Raw genomic sequence first — 18,037 nt, forward strand, 5'->3', positions numbered from 1 at the left:
CTTTTGTGCTTTGAACTTACTGTATAAAAGTCATGATTCCAACCACTCTGGGTCAGCACACCAACCCAGCCATGCGCTGCGTCGGTCCGCTCACCGCCGGCTTACTGAATAAAACTCACTACACCACAGCGGACTTCTGAACTGGTTTTGATAATATTCTTCAACAGAGGCTATGGCCAATCAGCTTCAGATGTCCCGGACAGATTATATTCATTAAAATGCACCATAAGGGAACATTAGTAGAGGGCCCAGAACTGAGTGTTGGGGTACTCCACCAGAGAGAGAGGTGGCTGAGCTGTTGAAGCTCGTCAGACCAACGTGTTCTGGACTGGTGCCACGTCACATCCCCCCATCCCCCAATCCCACCTGTATGCTGGTAGTTTCTCAGATGATCTGTCATCAAACAGAACCCAGCGAGGGCTGGGTGGAGGAAGCACGCTGGGAAACCCCAGCCAGCAGGAAGGGTGGGGCGGTGCCAGGCAGCAGCGCGGGAACGCTGGGAAAGCGCTCAGGTTGGAGATCTGTGGCGCAGGAGCCTTTCCCTCGGAGCTGGATGGCTTTAAAAGGCAACAGCAGCACAGAACCAGCATGCTGCTCCACCGCTAAACCGGTTTCATGGGTCTCCCGAGGCTCGTTGCAACTCGCTTTCACGTCTCGGAGGGTTACCATGGCAACACGGAGCTCGTTTGTCCCCGAAATAAAGACTGGTGTTTGTTTCCTGTTGCTGCAGCGTTTTCACTCATTGTTTGGAAGGCCTTCAGAGAGCAGGAGAGCGGCGGAGCGGCAGGCCCAGATAAGGCCAGACAGGCCTTATGCTGCAGGACAGAACCCAGAGCTCTGGACTCTGGGATCACCGCGTTCAGGCCCAGGCCCGTCCTGCAGGCCCGTCCTACAACAACAAACAATCAGCCCAGATCTCAGCAAGCCCAAACACCAGATCGCCCTCTATGGAAGGATTTGTAACGCCCCCCCCAGCCACACAGTTTACTCCACCAGACCAGAGTCAGACCCTCCCAGAATGCATGAGTCCCGGCGTGAGCCGACCCTGGCGTTGAACCAGGGACTCCGTCAGGACAAAGGTTTGCATATGCAAAGGTCACGTCAGAGCCACGGCCGAGTCCGTTTCTACTCGCTTGATTTGGGACCTTTTGCACCTCTATAAACACATCTATAAACATGTTTGACACCGTCGCTATGTCTTGTTTTTGTTGAGTCACAAACTTTGCAAAATAAGGAAAAAAGTCTGATCTGAGACAGCAGAACGGAGTGCTGATGCTGCAGGTCGCGGCGTGAGGCTCTGGCTGCTGACTGGAGGACGGCTCGCTGCAGGGCCCCAGGGAGTCCCAGGGAGCCCCGCCAGCTCCCTGCAGGACCCCAGGGAGCCCCGCCAGCTCGCTGCAGGACCCCAAGGAGCCCCGCCAGCTCGCTGCAGGGCCCCAGGGAGCCCAGCCAGCTCGCTGCAGGGCCCCAGGGAGCCCCTCCAGCTCGCTGCAAGACCCCAGGGAGCCCCGCCAGCTCGCTGCAGGACCCCAAGGAGCCCCGCCAGCTCGCTGCAGGACCCCAAGGAGCCCCGCCAGCTCGCTGCGGGACCCCAAGGAGCCCAGCCAGCTCGCTGCGGGACCCCAAGGAGCCCCGCCAGCTCGCTGCAGGACCCCAAGGAGCCCCGCCAGCTCGCTGCAGGACCCCAAGGAGCCCCGCCAGCTCGCTGCAGGACCTCTAGGAGCCCCGCCAGCTCGCTGCAGGACCCCAGGGAGCCCAGCCAGCTCGCTGCAGGACCCCAAGGAGCCCCGCCAGCTCGCTGCAGGGCCCCAGGGAGCCCAGCCAGCTCGCTGCAGGACCCCTAGGAGCCCCACCAGCTCGCTGCAGGACCCCAGGGAACCCAGCCAGCTCGCTGCAGGACCCCAGGGAGCCCCGCCAGCTCGCTGCAGGGCCCCAGGGAGCCCCGCCAGCTCGCTGCAGGACCCCAGGGAGCCCAGCCAGCTCGCTGCAGGGCCCCAGGGAGCCCCGCCAGCTCGCTGCAGGGCCCCAGGGAGCCCCGCCAGCTCGCTGCAGGACCCCAGGGAGCCCAGCCAGCTCGCTGCAGGACCCCAGGGAGCCCCGCCAGCTCGCTGCAGGACCCCAGGGAGCCCCAGGGAGCCCCGCCAGCTCGCTGCAGGACCCCAGGGAGCCCCAGGGAGCCCCAGGGAGCCCCACCAGCTCGCTGCAGGACCCCAGGGAGCCCCACCAGCTCGCTGCAGGACCCCAAGGAGCCCAAGGGAGCCCCAGGGAGCCCCGCCAGCTCGCTGCAGGGCCCCAGGGAGCCCAAAGGAGCCCCGCCAGCTCGCTTCAGGACCCCAGGGAACCCCAGGGAGCCCCGCCAGCTCGCTGCAGGACCCCAGGGAGCCCAAAAGGAGCCCCGCCAGCTCGCTGCAGGACCCCAGGGAGCCCCAGGGAGCCCCAGGGAGCCCCACCAGCTCGCTGCAGGACCCCAGGGAGCCCCACCAGCTCGCTGCAGGACCCCAGGGAGCCCCAGGGAGCCCCGCCAGCTCGCTTCAGGACCCCAGGGAACCCCAGGGAGCCCCGCCAGCTCGCTGCAGGACCCCAGGGAGCCCCAGGGAGCCCCAGGGAGCCCCAGGGAGCCCCGCCAGCTCGCTGCAGGGCCCCAGGGAGCCCAAAAGGAGCCCCGCCAGCTCGCTGCAGGACCCCAGGGAGCCCCGCCAGCTCGCTGCAGGACCCCAGGGAGCCCCAGGGAGCCCCGCCAGGCCGCTGCGGTGGAAGTGTGGACAGAAAAGAGGGGAAAAAACCTCCAGATGGAGATTTTCCCCTGAGTCATCACTGTTCTGCTGCAAGAGGACGGGGGCAGATAATTACCCAGGATGGAGTGGACGCGTACGGAGAGCTGAGTCCTCAGGATCAGGATGGGCTTCCTTCCTTTCCTGTGGAAACGGAACAGAGAGACAGCAGACAGTCAGAGCTGCTGACGACAGACACAGACGAGCAGCGGTTCTAGCCAAGGACCCCCCGGGACAGACCCAAGTCCACGACCCCGGCCCGCTGGAGTCCAGATGAGGGACTGGGCCTCGGCTCCAGCCAGCAGGGGGGGGGGGGGGGGGGGTGACGGTGATGTCTGAACTGCTCTTCACTGCTGCCTCTACTCTCAGGTCACATGACCTGGGTCTGGGTCAGATCCCCCCCCCCGCTGGAGGCGGGTTCCTGACGTCGCACAGCTGATCCCAGTTTCCACGGCGCCCCGCCTGCAGACTGCGGCCTGCGGCTTGCAGATGGAAACGACGACGGCTCGGAGGTATGGAAAGAATGAGGAGAAGAAGAAAAGCGCAGGCTAAATAAAGACTCCTGCTCTCCTCACAGTTTCCACATCACCGGCAGCGAGTCAGCATTTCAGGCCCTGAGAGTCTGAGCAGCAGCAGTTTTGGGGGCCCCGCCTACTCAGGGTCGCCCTGGGGGGGCGGGCCCAGGGTGACAGAGAGGAGAGAACGGTGTTCTCACGCCTAGAGATGCACCCATCAGGATTTTGAGCGCCGATCACCGATCACAGCGTGAATTCCATAAATTCTTCAATATTGTTGTCTCATGTACAACAACACTGACATTGTATTAATAGGTATCAAAATTTGCAGATGAGAAAGTATCATGAATTTTCTTCTTATTTCAGACTGAGGCAATATGCAATATTTCACCCTCTAGAGCAAGGATCGGCAACCCGCGGCTCTAGAGCCGCATGCAGCTCTTTAGCGCCGTCCTAGTGGCTCCTGGAGCTTTTATTTCCTTTTTTTCTTCTTTTTAAATTTTTTTTCTTTTTTTTTTTCCTCTTTTTTTCTTTTTTTCTTCTTTTCCTTTCCTTTTTAATCTCGCCATTTCGACTTTTTTCTCGAAATTTCTACTTTTTTCTCGATATTTCAACTTTTTTTTTGACATTTCCACTTTTTTCTCGAAGTGCATAATGAAAAAAAAAATCTTCCCCCAGTTATAACTAATATAGAAACATGCAGCATGTGTTGCCTTCATTCTAAGGCTTAAACAAGACTTTTCATTTTTTGCGGCTCCAGACATATTTGTTTTTTGTGTTTTTGGTCCAATATGGCTCTTTCAACATTTTGGGTTGCTGACCCCTGGTATAGAGACTCTTAGAGATGATTTAGACTCATGTAGCTTATTAACTTCAGCTTTCCTGTGGTAATAAATGTGTGTACAACACAACAGCAGACATGTCACTCTCTTAGAGTTGATAGTACAGGTTGTAAACTATAAACCTTCGTTTTCCTGAAGAAAAAGGAATAAATCTTAAAATAAAAAAATGTATTGTGAATTATTAAGCTTTGTGAAAGCTTTAGCATTCGCATCCACTGCGTGTGAGTAAACTGTTGTGAGTGAAGCAAAACTCTTCATACTAAAGCTGCTAATGTCACCCGTGAAGCGACTGAGACGATTCTTGTCCTGCATAAAGGGGCTTTCACATAGAACGCCGCCGGCTTTCCCATTCATTGTGTATGTGCTGCCGCCGCGCAAGAGCGGCGGGCTCCGCGGAGAGAAGGTGGTGGAGGGTGAAAAACACTGGCAGGTTGTAGATCAGAGACGATCAAGATGGAAGAAAGAATGATCTTGGCTGTGAGTCTATGAGGAGCTGTGGGATGAGACTGCAGGCCTATCGGGACATCAATAAAAAGGGACAAAAGTGGAGAGAAATCTCACAGAATTTGGACATTCCAGGTGTGTTTAAAAGTGGGACGAGCCTGTATTCCCCCAAATCCTGTCTTCATGAGGATTTCATGGACCCTCCTTGCTGCTGCTCTCCTCCTCCTCAGAAGAAGAACTAAAGCCAGGGCTTTTCTTTGACGCAGGGACAGATACATTTTTCAAACCGAGCTGTAGCTACTGTACGTCCAAACGAGTGGGAAAACGGCGCCAGACCGGAAAAACTTTTTTCGGTCGCCTAGCAATTTGCAATAAATATGTACGTGATGCGCGCATGTGCGCCTTGCTCTGTGCCCACCCTGCGCCCACCCCGGCGGTGTGCACGGCGCAAACCGCGTTCTATGTGAAAGCAGCTTAAGGCTTTGGACTGTATATATTCTGGTATAACTCCAACAAGATTTCATCAGTGAAATATTTAAGACTCAGCAGCACAAACCGCGGATCCGAGCAGCTAACGACGCATTTAAACCCGATGTCTGATGCTGATGAGCTTATGATGTAGTTCTTTGTTTCTTGCTTTACTGCTGTCGTTTCTAGGTCTCTGTTACAGGTGAGTTAGCTGCGTTGCTGCACCTCCTGTTCTTTATATAATCCTTGACTTGAGAAACTTTCAAATGTCCTATCAGCTTCGTTGTGTTGAAATTCTTTTATAACATCACTCCTCTGGGTATCTCCTTTGCACACACTTGGCAAACTGCAAATTTGTTGTCCTTTTTGGACATTGTAAAACTCCCGTACCGGCCAGGCCAGCGACGCCCCCTTGGAAGACCTGGGTCTGAGGTGTGGGAACGCGGTTGTTGTTGTAAACGCCATCAGATCGGCCTGATTTGAACTATTATTTTGAGAACGCCGATCAAAACCGATGGGTTGCCGATGGATCGGTGCATCTCTACTTACGCCACGTCCTCGTAGAGGCTCTCCAGCTCGTCCCGCTGCTCGGCCAGAGACGAGTCCAGGTCCAGGTAGTGCCCGTGGGGGGACACCTGCAGGGTGCAGTCCTCCAGCTGTCAAAGAGAGAGAGGAAACGTCAGCCAGGTCCGGGTACCCCCCCGGTTATAACCAGCATAAACAAACCCACGGCAGCTGCTGCCACAACAAACACGCCCCCACCCCACTGAGCACGCTCCGTCTGCAGCTCCGTCTGCAGCTCCACCACAGCCATGAAGTGATTCGATTCCGATTCCTAAGATTCAGAATCGATTATCACGATTTTTTTCGATCTGATTCGATTTCGGATATTGATTTGGGTTAGTGTGATTAAAACTGTTTTTTGAGCTGTTGCATTAATGATATGACTGTAGTTCTGCAACATATTAATACTAGTATTATATTGAGATTAAACAGCAAGTATTGGCAGCTAATGATGCTGTAAGGACCAATCAGCTCCCAGAATGCTGATAGAACTGCAAACAGAAACATCGTGTGGGTCAGAATTATCAAACAGATCCAGGGAGGAAACAGAGACGGATGAAATCAGTTTTATTTTTTCCTACATTCCATTTGTCTGTCTTTTTCGGTTTTTAATTTTTGAGAATTTGGTTTTTAGACTGTATATAAAGTAATGAAATATAGAGAATTTATGCAATTATAACTGAAAACTTTAATGTTTTCATACCTTTAAATACATTTAAAGCCAAAAATCAGAATCAAAGATCAGAATTACCAAACAGATCCAGGGCAGCAAACAGAGACGGATGAAATCGGTTTTAGTTTTTCCCATTTTTGAGAATTTGGTTTTTAGCATTTTATGCAAATGTAACCCCAAGACAGTATATAAAGAAAAGAAATAGATCTTGAGAAATTTATTTTTTATTTTTTATTTGTTTTTGTTTTTTTGTCTTGTTTTTCTTTTTAGTTGTTGTTCTTTGTACTTGTTATCTACTTTGTTTTATTTTGTTTAACTAACATTTTATTTTATTTTATTTTATAAAAAATCGATTTAGAATCGGAAAATCGTTTTTTTTCAACACAGGCCTACTTGCATCCCTTCCATACAAGCGTACGGGGTCAGGGAGCCACACGCTGCTGTTCCCTCTCAGGTCTAGTGCCAGATCAGTGTTATGCAGAAGTGAAGCAGAGGTCTTAACCAGGAGCCCTGTGGAACCCCGCAGTTATGATGTTTGTGAAAGCAGTTTCATATCTCAGGGATTCAAAGTTTACACAGCAATCCCTCAACACCTCGTCTCCTCATCCTTCGTAAATCTGTAGGAAGTGATTTATGGAGACTCTGTTTGGACCGAATCATAAATACAACCACTTGTTGGGCAACATCAGTACCCCCACCTTAAAGATTACCAGATCTCTTCTCCATCATCTGACTTTAGAAAAGATCTGATTTGTTACAAAAGGCTGTGCCCTCAACTTCTATTCTATATGGCAACCAGTTCTAGATCAGGTTGAAAAGATAGATACCTCAAACATTTCCAATGTATAGATATAACCCCTCCCCCTTTTTCCTTTCCCTTTTTTTTCTTCTTATTTTTGTATTTTTTTGTTTGTTTTGTTAATCCTTGTACTGTCTTTGGGTCAAAATGACCTAATTCTCCTGTCATTCTTTCCTCCTGCTCTCTCCTTCCTTCTCCCTTCCTCTTTTCTCCCTCCCTCCCTCCCTCCCTTCTTTTTTCCCTCTTTCCTCCTGCAAGACATACGAATGGATTTTTAGGAAGTAATATGAGAATCGATTTAGAATCCATGACGGGTCAGTCACCGTCATGGTGGCGTAGAGGACGTCATGCCTCCGGCGTAGCGGGTTCTGGGGCACTGGTACCCAGCAGCAGCAGAACCCCCCTCTGGACGTACACACGGGTCTGGGGCCGGGACCTGCCTGGACCACAATACCACCCTGCAGCTTCCTGTTCTGAGTGGTCCGGTGAGACTGGCTCATTGGTTGGTCAGTTTGGACGGTCCTGAAATGATGGAGGTGAAGGTGGATGGAGGACCTGCTTTATCTGCAGAAGCTGGTGATCTGCAGACCTGCAGCCAGACCTGGAGCTGGGGGGGTCCGGACCTGCAGCCGGACCTGCAGTCCTGCAGCCAGACCTGCAGCCAGACCTGCAGCCAGACCTGCAGTCGGACCTGCAGTCCTGCAGCCAGACCTGCAGTCGGACCTGCAGTCCTGCAGCCAGACCTGCAGTCGGACCTGCAGTCCTGCAGCCAGACCTGCAGCCGGACCTGCAGTCCTGCAGCCAGACCTGCAGCCGGACCTGCAGTCCTGCAGCCAGACCTGCAGTCCTGCAGTCCTGCAGTCCTGCAGCCGGACCTGCAGTCCTGCAGCCAGACCTGCAGCCGGACCTGCAGTCCTGCAGCCAGACCTGCAGTCCTGCAGTCCTGCAGTCCTGCAGCCAGACCTGCAGCCAGACCTGCAGCCAGACCTGCAGTCAGACCTGCAGCCAGACCTGCAGTCAGACCTGCAGCCAGACCTGCAGTCAGACCTGCAGCCAGACCTGGAGCTGGGGGGGTCCGGTTAGTCCTGGCTAGCAGCCTTCAACCAGGGGGGCAGCTGACTCGCTAGGCTTCGTCCCTGAACCCTTCCAGAACAACCCACAGCAGGTCTGAGCTTCTGTCCAACTGAGTCTGGATCCACACCATAGGGCAGGGGTAGGCAATTCCGGTCCTCGAGGGCCGGTGTCCTGCATGTCTTAGATGTTACCCTGCTTCAGCACACCGTGATAAAAGTACCTGTGTCATTAACAGAATTGTGCAGCCCTTGATGACAAGCTGATGACGATGATTAATTAGAATCAGGTGTGTTAAAGCAGGGAAACATCTAAAACATGCAGGACACCGGCCCTCGAGGACCGGAATTGCCTACCCCTGCCATAGGGGTTGCTGGAGGACCTGCAGGTCTGGATCCAGACCCTGGTGGTCAGTAGAGGAACTGCAGGTCTGGATCTGGAGGAGGAAATCAGAGAAAGAGACTCTGACGGATTCTTGTTCATTTTATTCAACCAGCAACAGCAGCAAAAGTCTGTTTCATGATCCAACTCTGAGGGTCAGATGTTCATAAACCTGGTGCTGAGGAGAGAATTAAAAAGGGATCTAGACGGAGATAAGGAACGACCAGATCTACCAGGAGCTCTGTCTCTTCATAGCTGCTCACGGCTCCAACGGACTTCTCAGCAGCGCTGAGACAAACTAAAAAAAAAAAGTAGAAGCTTCTCTCACTCTCATTTTTTAACTTGATATCAAACACGAGTCACAGACCCAGCAGCACATCTATCATCTCCTCCAGGTTCTACATCTTTATTGTTGTCTCCTTCGTGCTGAGAGCTGAGATGAGTAGAGCCTAGTAGGTTCTAGTGGAAAAGCGCCATTAGCGTAGCTGGAGGGCAGAACCTGCTCCTTAAATCGTGGGGTTGTTGTGTGCAGCTGTGGGAGGAAAGCCGCTTTGGTCCTTATCCACACACTGCTGTCAGTATTACATCCGTCCGTCCGTCCATCCAGGCTTATCTGCTGTTTACAGGCCCCACCCTCTTCCTCCACCACAGCCAGCAGGGAGGAAGGGGGATGGGGGGGCAGTAGAATGGGAGGAATTCTTCCGCCGCCACCATATCATCTCTGAGGATCTCCCAAGCAGCAGGTCCAGCCCCAGGGCATGATGGGAACAATTAGGGGGAGGAATGTAATTTGGTAGCTCTGTGATCTTTATCGGACGCTGGAGATTCCTGCGGTGCTTGAAGGCCCCGTAGCAGGCCGCGCTGGAGATGTCGAACCAGGCCATATCTGAGGAACGGCTCGATGGATTTTGGTGGATCTGACCTCTACGGAATCGTCACAGCCAAGGGGGGGTCCTGGAGACCTCATCTCGGAGAACAAAGGACAGGATGTGAGGCGCTCCCTCAAGGTCGCTCTTCCAGGTCCAGCTTTTCTGAAGAGATTGGGCCTTCCCTCAGAAACCTGGTTGAGGTTCCACAACCCGGAGGGGTGGGAGCAGGTGGATCCGGGCTGTCTGTACGGGACTGGAGCGGAACCTGTTCCTGTTCGCTGGACGAGCTGCATGATGATACCCACTCAGCCCGACTCGACTCGCCTTGCCCTCGTTTCTTTTCAATACCCAGATCAGAAGTACTAAAGATGTAGAACTTGGAGGAGATGATAGATGTGCTGCTGGGTCTGTGGATTGTGTTCGATATCAAGTTAAAAAATGAGAGAGAGAGAAGCTTCAAGCAGCAACGCTTTTTAATTTTTGTTAGTTTGTCTCGGTGCTGCTGAAAAGTCAGCTGGAGCCGTGAGCAGCTATGAAGAGACAGAGTTCCTGGTAGATCTGGTTGTTCCTTATCTCCGTCTAGATCCCTTTTTAATTCTCTCCTCAGCACCAGGTTTATGAACATCTGACCCTCAGAGTTGGATCAAACAGACTTTTGCTGCCATTGCCTGTTGAATAAAATGAACCAGAATCCGTCAGAGTCTCTTTCTCTGATTTCCTCCTCCAGACTCAGACGTCTGACTCCAACCCCCCGACCAATCGGTGGCCTGTAGTGTGATGATGTCAGATACAGACGACTCAGAATTAGAACCTCAGCAGAATAGTTACAGAAAAAGTATCTACTCAGCACGTTAGATCCCTGGTGGAAAAGAACCAAACCGAGTCGAGTCGAGTTGGTCTGAGTAGGTGCTAGTGGAAAAGCTCCATATCTCTGAGGTGTTCCAACAGACTCCGGCCTCACGGCCCCGCATCCCTCAGACCCCAACAAACAACGGTTGAGGGGACGGTTGAGGGTGACGGAGGGAGATGACCGGATCATCCAAAATGAAGATCAGCAGCGGTCTGCTCCTGGTTTTGGGTTCACTCCGTGTCCCAGGATGCAGTGCACCATGACGTCTGCTGCAGAGCTCCATGAACCTCTGTGGAACCGTTGCGGTCTCGTTACCCCGCGGTTGCCTTGCTCTGTTTTTTAACGACATTAAAAGTGCTCCCTTGCTTTCCTGATGGGTCGTTCATCAGGCAGCTGAAAATGTGTCAACACTCCGGCACCGACGGGCTGTAGTGGAGCCAGAGGGGGGTGAGGGGGCGGGCGCCCCGGGGCCCACAAGCTCATAGGGCCCAATGATAGGGCCCCGTTTTGTGTGATACGTTCATATATAATCGTAAATTGTTGTGCATTGTGCGGCCAGTGTAGGCTAATTCTTACTTTACAACTGTCCTGAACGCATCGGGGTTGTGAGCCGACTCGGCAAATTTGCTGCCATGAAGGAGATGAGCGCTAAACTTTAAAAGAGGACTAAGCATGTACAAAGTTTAATGGAAGAGTCGACTGCCATTGGTGAGTCAGTGTAACCTTCATAAATAATTTCTTTATCAGAATGTTGTGTATTCTTGACCACCTGCCTATTTGAATGAGCTTTGTGTTGCTGTCAACTAGACTAGAGTCTATTCTCTGTTCTAGAGCTCAGAAATGATGTTATAGACCGCTGTGTCTATATCTATCTAAATAGATTGTGTCATTTTAGACCAGTTATGTTTTTTTTTTGTATGGAACTGAGTCAGTCCGTGACTGAGTTTTCAGCGCTGTGTGATTGACAGCTGTCAGACCTGTGTGTGTGTGTGTGTGTGTGTGTGTGTGTGTGTGTGTGTGTGTGTGTGTGTGTGTGTGTGTGTGTGTGTGTGTGTTCTTCTGAACAAGTTTGTGACTTTACTCTGTTTTCTGAGACATAGGCCTAGAGGCTTGGCTCAATAAAAGTGAGAATAAATGTAGTTTGTTGGGTAGGATGATGTTGTTGAACGTTAAAATGACTATCATAAGGGCCCATGGAGAATGCTCCGCCCCCTCTGGACTGATAACTGCGCTCCGCCACTGCCGATGGGGGATCGATGCAGGCGACGCCTGCACCCAGCCATGGATTTCTGGGGTCCAGAAGGTCAAGCGCTGACTGCTACAGACACCAGAGTCTGAGGATCTGGACTGTCCTCATTTCAAGAGCGACAACAACAACACTCTTGGGAGATACAGCCGTGTACTTTGAGCTCTGATAACCGAGGAATCAGGATGACTCAGACCAGTGACCTCACGCTGACTGAGACCCGGGAGCATCCGCTTCCTGTCGGGAAGAAGAGGCTCCCCCTCAACCGAGCCTCTTTCCTCAGCCCAGCAACGGGAAGCTGGAGCTGCGTTGCTCCTGTTAGCACATCAACTCTGAGGTAGTTTGGTAGTTGTGGCTCAGCTACAGAGCAAGAGAGTGATATGCAGAGCCGACGCAGCGCGTTACGGGCCCGGCGGTGGAGGGTTGATGGTCGGGGGTTCGCTGCAGGATCTAGCATTGGCTCGTGTTCATTCCTTCATTTTTGTTTCATGGAAAATGGCAATGTGAAAGAAGTTGTGACGTTCATTTGAGCGTGTACACTTTGACCGACAATCAGATATTTTTTCATGCATGCCATGCATGCCCCCCTGAGGGCCCGCAGGCCTGCATGTTTGAGGTGAGATGTGTTTGAGATGTTTCGCTGCTTGAGCACACCTGAGTCTAAAGTCCAAACTCTCTGAGGAATGTTTCCAGAACCTTGTTGAATCTATGCCAGGAAGGATTAAGGCAGTTCTGAAGGTAAAAGGGGTCCAACCCGGTACTAGCAAGGTGTACCAATAAAGTGAGTGTATATATACAATAAATAAAAACTAAAAATATGGCTTTCCACCAGAGGCACCGAAACTAAAACTCAGAAACCTTGAAGTTTAAACTGAGTCAGAGCTGAGATTCAGCTGCCACATCATGACCAGAATTGAACCAACATGGCGTTTTTCTGCTAAAACCTACTCAGCCCGACTCTCCTCCACTCGGTTTGGTTCTTTTCCATTAGGGGTCTAACGTGCCGAGTAGATAATTTTTCTGTAACTATTCTGCTGAGGTCACACTACAGGCCACCGATTGGACGGGCGGTTGGCCAATCAATGTCTCAGTCTGGATGTGACATTTCAAGAGTGAGTCGTGGCTTCTTGTTCATTTTTTCCAATGGCGCTGTTTTAAATTTATATCAAATAAATGCCACAGAACAAGCCGCACATATATCAACTCATCCATGTTCTCCGTCTTTGGCGCCTTTACGTCACAGCAGCTTCCTCCAACCTCCTACTTCTGATCTGGGTATTGAAAAGAAAGGAGGGCGAGTGGAGTCGGGCTGAGTAGGTACTGGTGGGAAAGCGCCACAATTAACGGTCGTCATCAGCTTGTCAACAAGGTCTGCACAACTGGTGGCGCAGCTACTTGTATCATGAAGCAGGGAAACCTCTCAAACATGCAGGACCGGGGGCCCCGGGGCCCCGGGGGACACACTGAAGGACTAGAACGCCTCATCTACAAGTTCAGCCCCAAAATCCAGAATTTGTGGAGAAAAATACAAAGCGAGCCGTCTTGTTCTGAACACATGAAATTATCACTCAGATATAAAGTTGCTTTTGTCAACGAAGATTATGACTAAATATCGTCGTTCACGAACCTTTATCACCTTAGGAAAACAAGACGAGACGCAACGAGAATTCTGGTCATGTGACGATTACGATAATTAAATATATAATGCAATAGCATTGACGAATAAAAACCAGACTAAAATGTAGATTACAAAATAAAAACTGGGTGACGTTAGTCCTCAATCTTTTAGATCCAGAAGATGCAGCTGTAGAGTTAGAGGCTGATGCCGTTAACGCAGATCTCTAGGTTCACGTCTATTAAAAACAAAGTTCCATAGAGAAACGTGGGGATCTGCTCTGGGGCTGGAGGAGAAGAAGATCCATCTTTGGATACACTTTCCTACATAGACGTGGAAAAGAAAACCCAATGTGTCGTCGACAAAGAAAAAGACGGGGAGAAATGTAGAAAAATATATATGTTGTAAACTCAAATTAGTCTCTTCTGTATCTGGAATGAATGTATTCTTGAGTCTATAAGGTAACAATAATATAATAATAAGATAACCTTGTTTGAATTGTAAAATGAGTTTGGCTAAATACAATCTTTGACTAAAACGAGACTAAAATGGACAATTCTGACTAAAATAAGACTAAAATGCTCAGACTTTTAGTCGACTGAAACTTGACACGACTAAAAGGAGGATGAACGTGACTAAAACTAACATAAACTAAAATGATAGCTTGACTCAAAGACTAAAACTAAAATTGAAACAAGCTGACAAAAACAACACTATTCAGATACAAACAAAGTTTATAAATTCCACATTTCTGTGTTTATTCTTCAAATGTGACTATCGAGTCAGAAACGCTGACTCTTCTCCCACTAGATTCCAATTCTATGAGAGTTTTGTTTTTACAAAGTTTACAAAGTCATACATTTATAATTCTGTTTTTCCTGCAAATTTGGGATTTCATGACTTCAGAAAGTTTTGTTTTCTTGGAAGTTGAGTTCATGAAGTCAGAATTTCTTATGAAGTGGTTTTCTTTACCCCCAACCTTGTAATCTTTTGTTTCTTGCACATTTCTATTTTACAAAGTCACAATTAGAGAGCTGCCCACATTCATTACCTTTGTGAAGTAAAACTGGGATTTTCTTTCTTTCTTTCTTTCTTTCTTTCTTTCTTTCTTTCTTTCTTTCTTTCTTTCTTTCTTTCTTTCTTTCTTTCTTTCTTTCTTTCTTTCTTTCTTTCTTTCTTTCTTTCTTTCTTTCTTTCTTTCTTTCTTTCACATTTAAATCTATTAAGTTGAGAACGTCACACCTTCTGGTAACTTCTTGCACATTTCTGTTCATAAAATCAGAATTTCTGGAATTTGGTTAGTTTCTAGAATAATGGAGGCACATTTCATCGGTCATCCAACTCAACTCCACATGTAGCAAAGGTGACTGGATCCCAGAGTCGGTTCTGGTCAGACTAGGGTTGCCAACTCCCTGAAAAATAAATAAGACACTTCATCGTCAGGGCCGGCTGACCCGATTGCCTTCACACTTCCTGGCGTGGTGAATTTTTTTAGCCCCTTTTTTTGTGAGTGAATCGATCTTTTAACTATTTGACTCGAACCTGAATTGAATTAGATGCATATTTTTGAATGCCATGAACACGCGGAAAACAAATTATTATCCAGCAATTCACTTTCATACAAAATAACAAAATGAACTGAATAAAATAAGTATCTTTCTTAAACAGAAACCTGTCCTGCTTAACTTAAAATTGTATAAATTAATATAAAACAATAGAAAGAAAGCAGAACATCCTGAAAGATCCTTGTGTTCGTTTGTCTGGTGCACCATAAGAAAACCAGGGAACAGAATCAAAGTTATTACAAGCTTTTATATCATGCACAATGTTTTCCAGCCAGAGCTACACTTTTCTCAAACCACATAGGTAGGAGAGAAATGCACACAGTGGTCATCAATCCAGTCCTATTTATACTGAAAAGGGAGGTGTGTTGTATGTTATAGGAGCCTTATCTGTTGAACCGTATCTGGGAGGTCAACTGCAGTGAAAGAAACCTAAACATGTCACACTTTCAGCCATATATTGTCTGTTGTCTATCTCTAATCCGACGTGCCAACCCAGCAAAGATCTACGACGACCAAAACCCAGAGAAAAACTGAATGGGACCCATCAATCTTAAACACCCGTTCCCCTTCCCCGTCCTCACCTAAAGAAGAACTCAGCTAATCAGTCTGCTCATAAAAACAGGAGCTGGTTCTGCACTGAGAGCAACTACCATCTTATAGAAGAAAAACCCTCATACTTTTAACAGTTTCATAAAATCCTAACAATCCATCCTGTAATAGTGCACATTTTTAGTGCAATAACAAAAGTGCAAACAGAAAGTCTGTAGAAAACTTGTAAACATATTTGTGCCTCAAAGGTCATGGCTGTAGCTACAGTTGGAGTAAAACAGAAAACAATAACTTATGAACTCAACAGCTCAATGCCATTTTCCATTGGCATTTTATGGCTATTTTTTGACTCTCACAGTAATACGGGACAAAGTACATCACCCCGACTCATATGCCAATTATGAACTATGAAGTACACGAGTCAGCTCAATACGGGGCGTACTTTAGTTTATAAATACGGGACGATTCCGTTTTTCAGGGGACGGTCTGCAACCCTAGTGGTGGGTAAAGCAGCTGAGGAACCTATCAGCCATTTCCAAAACTGTTTCCTAGGGGGGGCCAGATGGGGCCACTTAAATTCTTGGGGTGGACAGCAAAACTAAAAGCCATCATTGCAGGATTTTATTATACTGTTGGCTCAGAAATACTTAAAGAAACATCTACTGGTATGCATTTGGCCCAAATGATTTGGGATGAAACGCATAACTGACGATAGAATCTATGTGACCGGCAAGTGTTTTTTTTTATTTTTATTTTTTTATTGACGCCAGTTGGGTGGCCAGCTAATTTGTGGGGGGGGCCGTGGCCAGCCCTGGCACCCCCCCGGTGCTGCCACTGGCCATTTCTTAACCAAAGTTTGGACTCGTGTACTTCATAGTTCATAATTGGCATATGAGTCGGGGTGATGTACTGTGGAAGATGAGAGGATGAATTTCAGTCTTTCTGGAACTGGAACAACACAACACAGCAGAGCAAGGAACAATGTATACAATTTAATAAAGCAACCAAAAAACACTCAGAGCATTAATATGACTCAGAATAAATCTGGACTCCTCCGGAAAGTGTTTATCACTGTGTATACTTTACATTCAGTGTTTTTAATGGGATTTATCCTTTTATGTTTCAGCTTTATTATAAATAACTGAAAATGTTAAAATCAGCAGTGTGTAGTAACGAGTTACATTTACTCCGTTACATTTACTTGAGTAAGTTTTGGGAAATGTTGTACTTTTAGGAGTAGTTTTGAATCACTATACTTTTTACTTTTACTTGAGTAGATTTGTGAAGAAGAAACTGTTCCTCTTACTCCGCTACATTAGGCTACGTTGAGCTGTTCCTTTTCTTTTATCCTTTTATCCACGTACGCGTCAATCTCATGACATCACTGAGTGATTCTTTGGGAAAAATGTTTGTTTTTGCATGTTTTGTCACATTTACACAGACTCAAACACACACAGAGTTTCTATGAGTTCATGTTTGTTCTAGTTCTGCCTGGTTAAAAAAGAAAAGTACAAAGGCTGGAAATTTTGTGCTACTAGTGCTTAATTTTTTTTTATTCTGTTATTATTTATTAAAGTACTTGAATTTACTTTAAGATTATTTTAATTTAAGCTATTTTTTTATTTTTTATTAATTTTTATTTATTTTATTGATTTAATTTGCCTGAAGATGATTATTTTGTACTTTTGTCTGTTTGAATGGTTGTGTTAAAAAAATAAATCAGACGTTACTGAACAATTACTTAGTACCTGAGTAGTTTTTTTCAACAAGTACTTTTTTACTTTTACTCAAGAAATTGTTTGGATGACTACTTTTTACTTAACAGTAAAAGTAACAGTACTTTTACTTGAGTACAGTTTTTGGCTACTCTACCCACCTCTGGTTAAAATACGCTCTCTCTGCTGATAATGTAATGAGATATTGACTCTCACAGTAATGCGGGACAAAGTGCGTCCCTTTTCAGCTCAATACGGGACTAAAGGCTGATTTATGGTTGCGCGTTACACCAACGCAGAGCCTACGGCCACGGGGTATGCAGCGACGCGCGCCGTACGGTGCGCGTCGCCGCGTACCATACGCCGTAGCCTCTGCGTCGATGTAACGCGGAACCATAAATCAGGCTCGGGATTCACCCACCTTGAGCGGCGGCTCCAGCAGCTTGTGGATCCCGGCGACCTGCTCGCTGAGCGGCAGGTTCTCCTCCAGGTCCACCGTCGGGGGTCTGCGCGGCTCCGGGAAGTTGGTACAGATGAAGGGGTCCGAGTCGTCCAGGAATTGGACCCGGCAGGTGACGGAGGCCATGGCTCGGGTCCACGGCAGCAGCGGCAGCAGCGGCAGAGACCGGACAGATGCGTCCGTGTCCCAGGACACTTCCAACTGGACTGCGCTGTGGAGCACCGCGCATGCGGGCTGCGTCTGCGGCCTTTCAAAATAAGAGCTGGGCTTCAGAAGTTTCTCAATAACTGACCTACAGGGCTTTTTTCGATGCCCAGTTCTGTGGGGATCTGTGGCAGGGGCGCCTCCAAAAATGTTTCCTAGGGGGGGTCAGATGGGGCCACTTAAATTCTTGGGGTGGAACCAAAACTAAAAGCCATCATTACAGGACTTTATTATACTGTTGTAGTATACATGCTCAGAAATACTTTTTTTCTTTTACTTTCTAACTTGTCTGCATATATATTAATGGTTAATACCAAGTTGGTAAAAACCTAAGGTTTTTATATACATATATATATATATATATATATATATATATATATATATATATATATATATATATATATATATATATATATATATATATATATATATATAT

The 18,037-nt window shown here is 48.2% G+C and overlaps 1 protein-coding gene across 6 annotated transcripts in view; it reads right to left on the reverse strand.

The window, feature by feature from the left end:
* The window catches only part of fhod1 (formin homology 2 domain containing 1), a 73,473-nt gene extending 55,885 nt beyond the window's left edge, over positions 1-17,588 (reverse strand). For all 6 annotated transcript variants that reach the window (XM_061736330.1, XM_061736321.1, XM_061736313.1 and 3 more), the window contains exons 1-3: positions 17,359-17,588; positions 5,590-5,696; positions 2,851-2,915 (exon numbers count right to left, since the gene is read on the reverse strand). In XM_061736330.1, the coding sequence (XP_061592314.1) occupies positions 2,851-2,915; positions 5,590-5,696; positions 17,359-17,523 (337 nt within the window). In that variant the 5' untranslated portion in view covers positions 17,524-17,588. The remainder of the gene's footprint in view (positions 1-2,850; positions 2,916-5,589; positions 5,697-17,358) is intronic.
* Positions 17,589-18,037: the final 449 nt, after the last annotated feature.

This window comes from Cololabis saira, chromosome 2 (genome assembly GCF_033807715.1).
Source record: "Cololabis saira isolate AMF1-May2022 chromosome 2, fColSai1.1, whole genome shotgun sequence".
In the NCBI taxonomy this organism is placed as follows: Eukaryota; Metazoa; Chordata; class Actinopteri; order Beloniformes; family Belonidae; genus Cololabis; species Cololabis saira.